General features: G+C 30.9%; 1 protein-coding gene across 1 annotated transcript; it reads right to left on the bottom strand.

Annotated features, from left to right (window-relative positions):
- Window positions 1–336: 336 nt before the first annotated feature.
- On the bottom strand, window positions 337–2,558 carry LOC132758452 (histamine H2 receptor-like). The gene is made up of 3 exons (XM_060750128.1): window positions 1,883–2,558; window positions 1,392–1,612; window positions 337–816 (listed from the first exon to the last, which is right to left on the bottom strand). Exons 1-3 carry the CDS (start codon window positions 2,381–2,383, stop codon window positions 576–578), a joined length of 963 nt encoding a protein of 320 aa, XP_060606111.1. The 5' UTR covers window positions 2,384–2,558; the 3' UTR covers window positions 337–575.
- Window positions 2,559–8,102: the final 5,544 nt, after the last annotated feature.

Raw genomic sequence — 8,102 nt, 5'->3', positions numbered from 1 at the left:
CTCATATTTCCAAATTAATATGAAATAGAAACTATTGACCTTTCTCCATTGAATATGTTCAAACAGACCTTAAGTGCAGAACAATCAATCAAACAAGTTATTGCTAACATATGTTCATGATGTTTACATATTTGTAAATTCTCATTCCATAAATAATTCTTAAAATCGTTTAAAAAACAGTTCTTAGAATTTATCAAATTCAAATACAATGAAAGGGAATGCTTAATAAAGTTCTAGTCGAGTAAAGACACAACAATAATCATGCTTTTACTTTGGATTCTGAATATTTATTTAAAGACTTTATTTTTATTTCAATGAGGTTCATCTTATAACGGGAATTGCGTTCACCAATATACATGTACAAGTGATCTTATCACTTAAAAAACCTTTTAAAGCATGGCACGGTGTTAGTTTTTATTTACAAATGTAACCAAATTATGACAGATTTGTATCGAAGTTTCAGCTGTGTTCCAATGATTTGACAGTTATTTTAAAGAGCCTAATCAATTTGTTATTCCGTTACTTCAACACTTGTCTTTGATTTTTAAACTGTTAAAATCATCAGCCATTTTAACTTAAGCATCACTTGGCTGGGAATCGGCTGTAAAATCATGTGTATAGAAATTTATTTGAACATTTTGCGACACTGATACAGTATTTCTGTACCCTGATATATGATCTATGTTCGACAACTCTGTATGTCTCTGGCTATCATATGTATTATCGTGACTATCTGATATTCGGTCTCGCGAGACAAAACGAGGCTGTAAGAACTGTCGGTATCTTTGGCGTGTTGTTAAGGAAATAGCTGCTTGTCTGAAATAAACAATCATTTAATATGTATTAGAATAAGGCAGTTTATTGAAATTAATTTTATTTGACATACTTTACCTAGAATCGGAAACTTATTAAACTGTGTAGAAAATGAAATTAAAAAACAAAATGTTATACAAGAAATTCTAATAGGACATTTCACCAATCAATTAAAAAGTAATACAATTACTATACAGTGCATTGTTTAAACACAAATGAAATGTGTGATTTTATTTATAAATGGAAATGTAATCGCAAAAGAGGATCCTAGCAATCATAGTTTTGAACCTGTTTTTTTAACATAGCATTGTTTCGATTCTTTCGTAATGAAGTTAAACAACAAGGTCGGGGAAAATTGGTCATTTCAAGACTAATTAGGATTAGAAGCTTCACATCATGATAAAAAAACGTTGAGTGTATGAACAGGTTTTAAACATTTTTGTAGCGTTTCAAATATTTTGTAGACGTAATAACAACCCTTCAGTATCTAAATCAAACACATACGTTGAAAATGATGACTTATAGTCCATACATGTTGAGGTTTCCGTGTAGAAATGATATATGTCCTTGCAATATACCTGAACTTCCGGTTCATAATGCTATAAATAACGACGTTCCAAAAGCTGTTACTAATGGCAATCCACGTCACTGCAAAGTCTATGTCCTCATTTAGCTTTATCTGGGTCAATGCGATTGTCAATGTACAGATTGTCCAAGGTGTAACGGCAACAAAGAAACCCGCCGTGATGGCCGCCAAGTATTTTGAAGTACGTAAAATCTGAGAAACTGCGTGGTTACTCTGACAAAATAATACATCATACATGACGCTTTTTAATTTGTAATTCATCCATATTATTCTAGAGTAAAACATAATACAAAATGAATACATGCATATAAAATGAACATATGGTTTGATTTTTTTACGTTGCTTCACTTTTTAAAGAATTTCAAGAATATTATTAGTAGAAGGCATGAATTAAAAGGCATTAAAATGACTTTCAAGTAATACTTATGTTTTAATATTGTAAAACTGATTTATATTCTTTATTTAAATTCTTGCTATACTTACATTCTCATAATGTCTTGCATTTCTTGAGAATACACGAATGGTCTCTTTCCGGTTAGCAGCCGCAAAAATAGATCCATAACTATATAAGAATAACAAGGCGGGAATAAAGTAAAATATTACTATTACACTCAGTGTCACGTTTGGGTTTTCATAATAAGGTTCACAGTTTATCCCAATGTCATCAAAATAGAACTGTTCCCCGAAAAATATCACAATCGAATAAACACCAAACGTCACTGTCCACGTGGCTAAGATAACAATGACGTATTTCCGTGACGTCATGAAACTGTTATATTTTAAATAATGGTGGACAGAGAAGTATCTGTCCAGGGCTATTAAAACAAGTGACAATGTTGACTCATGAAATAATGCGGACAAGAACAATGCCTCTATTTTACAGAAAGTTTCCGAGTATGGCCAACATTTGTAGAGAGCAGAATATATACAGAACGGACACATGAACAGGCCCATACTCAGGTCTGTACAAATTAATGAGTTCATAGTTAGTCGAACTTTCTTTAGAAATAATTTTCTACTGCTTGAGTTATTGAACACTATCACAGAAAAAACATTTCCTATAATGATCCCGAGCGAAACGCAACCAATAACACATGCTTTAAATATATCCTTCCAAGTGGGCTCATAGTCATTCCCTTCACATGTAAATGTTTGATTAAGGCTAGACACCATTTTAAAACAAAATAGTTGGGAGTGATTTATTATACTAAAATAAATAGAAATAAATGGTTCTTTTCCTTGCTATTATAAATACATATCACTATTTTTTATTATATCATCGTTTTTTTAAGTGTCATTACAAATATATTCCATTAATCTTATCATTCAAAAGCTTCAAATAATACAATTCCTTTGGCCACGGATATATTTATATATCAGCACAATTTCGTCATCTGTCATGTAAAATATCCAATATCAGCTTCAGCGTAGAGTTTTACTCTTTAATACCTAATCATATAATGCTGTATTTGCTCATTGATAATTCTCTCCAGCAGAAACCCTCACAATTTTTCAATACCATCATAATTTGTTATTATTTTCCTTCTCAATCATTATTTACATGTCATTTCAAAATGTGGATACGTGATGTCAGATTCTGTGTAATTGATTCTTGTTTAATGTACATAAAACACTCCTTTTATAACATAATTAACAACATTCGAGAGAAAAAAAACGTCATCTTATTGAAATAAAAACATCAAACAAGGGAACAAAAGCGTGGAAAAAGAATGCAAATGATAACAATGAGTACCCTAAATATCTATACATGTAATAACTAAATGGCACAAGGAGAGAAATCACTTGCCCTATTTGATGAGTATAGACAATGTAGCATAAATTGTTAAATTATCATGATTCAACTCGAAGTAATATAGTTCTAATATAATATATATGATTCATTACTAAAGGCATGGCTTACTTCAACAATGCTATTTCTGCTGAAAAAATAGACTTTGTCACATACGGTACATATTAACTTGTAATCCAGTGACGGCAAATGTACTACATGCTGTCTACAACAAAGTAAAGATCATAACCAAATTGAAACCTATCATTTGTTCCATGTGTGCACACATGTAGATGCAGCGATTAAAATCCTAATGAAAATGTGTTGATGATGTAATTTTGTTGAATTACAGTCGACAATTTCATAGTTAATAGCTTATTCGGGACATTTTCATTAAGTGAATTGCTTTTCACAATCATTATCATTTGATCGGCTCGTGTGGTTGCAATATAATGATATAAAATATGTTTTATTTAAATTATCTGAACTCTTTTCTCATTTACTAATTATTTCAAAATATGTTTAAGCAATTTCTGATTTTATCAAACAAATGGTGTTTCCGAACTCGTGTCTGTTTACTGATCCTATTCCACAGGCACTTAAACTATTACTACTAACACGTCTATCATAAAATCAAATGTTTGTTTCCTAGTAGTCAAGTCATTGACATATGGCTCATCAAATAAAAAATCCCAGGTAAAACAAATAGATAAAGTGTCAGAAAATAAATTCAACCAGTTCAATGACACTAACAATTTATCTGAAATAAGAAAAATGACAATTTATGAGAGATGTGATAGTTTTATTTTAATTCTGGAGACTATATTTTGTGAACATACCATACTCATATAATGTAAACAAGTATATTAATGTGAAAGAAAACATGATTTTCTCTATTTGAGTATAATTTCGTATAATTTTCACAACAATGAGTTAATGTTGTTATAATCACAAATTCGTTTTGTTTCGTTGTAACTATGTGGAGAAGATTTGTACATATATTTAATGTCTATGACAGAAAAAGTGTTATATCATTCAACATCACTTTTGTCCTTTATGTTTTGTTCACGCTAATCTTTCTTTCTCATTCTGCATGTGTATTTTAAATATTTTTTTGCACAGGAAAATAAAATTATACCTGTACCAACTAAAACATTAAGTGTATGACACATGCATTCTTTTACATGAGGTCAAACGCAGCTTTCTATGGCACGAATGCCATATCAATATTCAAGATACACATTTCTGTCAAAAACAATAAAAACTGAAACTCGGCGCCCGGTATGCGCGTGACAGTCGTTTAGTATTGTAAGCGGGCCGAAACATGACGTTGTCATGTTGCATTATTGATTAGTACCCTCTGACGTCATATAAGGCTAAACAATAAATAAATCACGTGAGGTATGATAAAATGTAGTGTGCCACTTATTAAAACATCCCTTTGCTTTTACCTTGAGGTACAGTATGCTACATATTTGATACATCAAAATACAATGACAAAGATGACAAATTTCAATTTGTCACAGATGGTACAGAATTACTATCATTGGTATTTTTGTATTTGTACTGGCAATATTTACTACTCTATGTATTTATTTGCTCTTTTGCTACGTATTTGCGAACAAAACTAAAAATAAAATTCTACCAATGGGCAGCTTGAATTGAAAAATCAACAAATGAATGAAACGAAAATATTGCGAAAACACTCGCAAGAAGACATTTAAGAAATTAATTGTAGAACCATCACCAATGTCATTAGCCTATTAGATTACCGAGACCCCGAAATTGATTATTACATTTATTTGCCATAACCTGACATTTTACCATATTTACTAACAATAAAAGTTGAATATTACTCATGGTTTCGACTTTGTTCGCTATCTGTAACAATCCCTTTACGAGTAGTTCATGAAATGGCGATCTTGCATGATAACACGTTTTTAATAAATGTAATAAAGAATAATTGGAAATAATATGACAGATATTCATGCTAGCATATCTAACTCTAAATGAAAAATCTGAAAACGTATTGTTTTTTTTTTAACTTAGTCATTTTTGAACATGATGAGTATTGTTTCAGTTTAATCAATTAGCATCCGAAATATTCACGAAACAATACAGACCGTACTTTACACATAATATTTCAACTGCCTCAGGAATGGTGACATTATTACCATAAAACATATATTAAATTTGATACTTATTTGAAGTTATTTCATTCCCTATTATAATAATTGATTCAAATTTATGTTTTATTTCAGCAAATCGGCAAGCAACCGTCTTGCCTCATGCCTCGCAAAATATCTTAAATATATCATATGAAAAAATAGCATGAATTTACATTCATATTGTGTAAATACAAAGATAATTCATTTGTTCGATAAACACATATTCCAGTGTTTACGATATTGCACGGGTGAGCTCGACAATGTACATCAGTGACGGAAATTGTCGAGCTTCACCGATTCAATACCGGATGTTAAACATACACGGTAAAAACTAAACGTATAATTTAAAACGCGCGTGCACGATGTTGCCGTTTAAACAAAACTATGGAAAGCCACAGCTGCCATTAACATAAAATTTCAATATGTGACTTGAATTTCGAGAATTATTTTTAAACTAGAATGAATGAACTTTACAGCGGAAGATTCTGTTCTTCGTGTCGTACATTTATTTTCGGACGTTTCAAACGCCAGTATTACAAAGCTGCTTGTTAGTCAGATCAATCCTATTGATGAGTCACTGGTTTAAAAATAATTCTGTATTACAATGAAACAACAGACACCTAAACAACTTTAAAAAAAGTAAGTCACAAAAGTCCAGTTAGTTAAAAAGTTTCGTTTATATGTGCCTCTTTTTACATATAGATGTACTTTGCTTTAACCATACAGTATTTTAACCACACATTCGTACTTTGTTAATCTATTTAACTGAACAAAACTTGTTCGTCCCGTTGTCTGTTTGTACAATGACAAAATAGTGGAAAGTGGGGATATCCGTGTCCTATGGACACATTTCTAGTTTACAATCAGTTATTGGAAGGGAAGGGCCTTCATTAATGTTGGTAAAACTTGTGGCCCAACCCATTTGCTTCAAACTGTTAACATACATGTTTCCTTATCCGTATTTATTGTATTCTGTTTTGTGTTAATGTAATCTTTATGTTACATGTACATGTTTCAAGCAATAAAATATGATTAAATCAAAATCAAATCAATTATTGTTTCTGTCAAATATCTTAAATTTTTTTGACTAATACTTTGCGGCTTTTTTGATAGTCCCATGCGTTTGACTGTCCGTCTGCAGATCGGCAGTCTACAACAGCAGCATTTTTCCTTCGACGCCTGTAACATTCTTAAGTAAAGACACATTTGGCATGCGAGACTCTAAGTAAGTGGTGAATGTGTATATCCCCCTTCATCTATTTCAAATTTGAGATATTTTAAACAATAAAAATGGAGCATGATCTTGTATTTGCGAAATATGAATATAGCAACACAATTTATAACCTATCTGTAGTAATCTGTAAATTAGGTTTCTGTTATCAATTCTACAAGTGTATATACTTTGTTCAACAAAAAGAGAGTTTCGCTTTTGTACAGTAATGATGTGAAGACGGATCCGATCAGATTGATTTAAAAAATCCCTCAAACAACAATTACAACAACAACAACAACAGAAAGGCCGCCGCTGACTAATTCAATTTAAAATAACATTATTTAAAACTTTTTTAAAAAATTTCTATGGCTCATAGAAAATATCTAAGTCATAATAAGTGTCATCTAGCCTATTGACAGAGTTTTAAGTTTAAAATCATTATTCATACGAGTGCTCTAAAAAGTACGACACACCTGTATATAGTTAGTGTGTACATAATAGGCAGGTAAACTTAACGTAACCATATATAGTATTCATAAACCATTGAAGCGTTATCTATTTTGGATAGACTGTATATACTACTATACAACACTTTAATTTAAATACATGTACACGATTATTGAAAAATTACCACATCACTCTCGCAAAAACATTGTTTTGGTTTATAGAAACAGTTTGTTACTTAGTGCTACCTAATATCTCCTCGGCTTCATCAAATATATTGATTGATCGGCATCTTTAAAACCAAAGCTTTACCTAGTATGTCAGGAAGTGTGATTAAGGAGGGGATCATCTTCATTTAGGACTCCCTTACATGCTACAATTTTAATCAGACGGGATGGCAAACAATAGAACAAGAAAAAATATTCTCATAATTTCAAATAATAGGGTGACGATTTGAAAATTGAATCTTAATTAAACATGGAAAAAATAATAACCCTTTGTTTCAATTTAAACCCACTGTTTATCTTTGCATTTTTAGATAATCTGTCTATTTGATGTCACATTTAGTTTAAGGGAATGAAATTTTTTTAAACTAAATGTCACTGAAAATAGAGCAGATTATCAAAAATGCAAAGATATACAATGCCTTATACACAGCTTGTCCATAAATTTAAATTTCACCTTATTTTTGTGTAATCAGGTCAAAGCTATGGCTAAAATAACCGCTTTATATCGCACGCTTGCGTTAACAACTGCACTCGGTATCAATCTAAGTAAGAAATAAGGTTACGGGATTAAGATTTAACTTTTTTGTAATTTCAATTATCACAAAAATAGAGTCGATCTAATAATAAAAATCGTCCTAGACATTTTTATACTAGTCTTAAATTTAGTCATTTGTTTACGACGAAACGCACCCAGATAGATTTATTTACTGCACATCAGATAAATACAGATATGAGAACATATTTATTTATAGATTCTGACATATTCTTGTTTAAATGCTTTTATGTTTTCGCAATAATTAGTTTGTTCCTCTTTAGAAAGTTGTTTTTATTTTCCCGCCGGATTTCGTAACAGTAGCATGTG

The sequence above is a fragment of the Ruditapes philippinarum genome, unplaced genomic scaffold (genome assembly GCF_026571515.1).
Source record: "Ruditapes philippinarum isolate M1 unplaced genomic scaffold, ASM2657151v2 ctg9009_1_1_1_1, whole genome shotgun sequence".
NCBI lineage: Eukaryota > Metazoa > Mollusca > Bivalvia > Venerida > Veneridae > Ruditapes > Ruditapes philippinarum.
This window is presented reverse-complemented; position numbering and strand designations above follow the sequence as displayed.

What these genes read in the sequence shown, in the direction of transcription:
- LOC132758452 (XM_060750128.1), bottom strand. Translation starts at nt 2,383, where the DNA reads ATGAACTCATTAATTTGTACAGACCTGAGTATGGGCCTGTTCATGTGT. An exon ending in ATGCAAGACATTATGAGAAT is followed by an intron (nt 1,613 to 1,882) that starts GTAAGTATAGCA and finishes TTATTTTGTCAG; the next exon opens with AGTAACCACGCAGTTTCTCA. An exon ending in ATTATGAACCGGAAGTTCAG is followed by an intron (nt 817 to 1,391) that starts GTATATTGCAAG and finishes TGTTTATTTCAG; the next exon opens with ACAAGCAGCTATTTCCTTAA.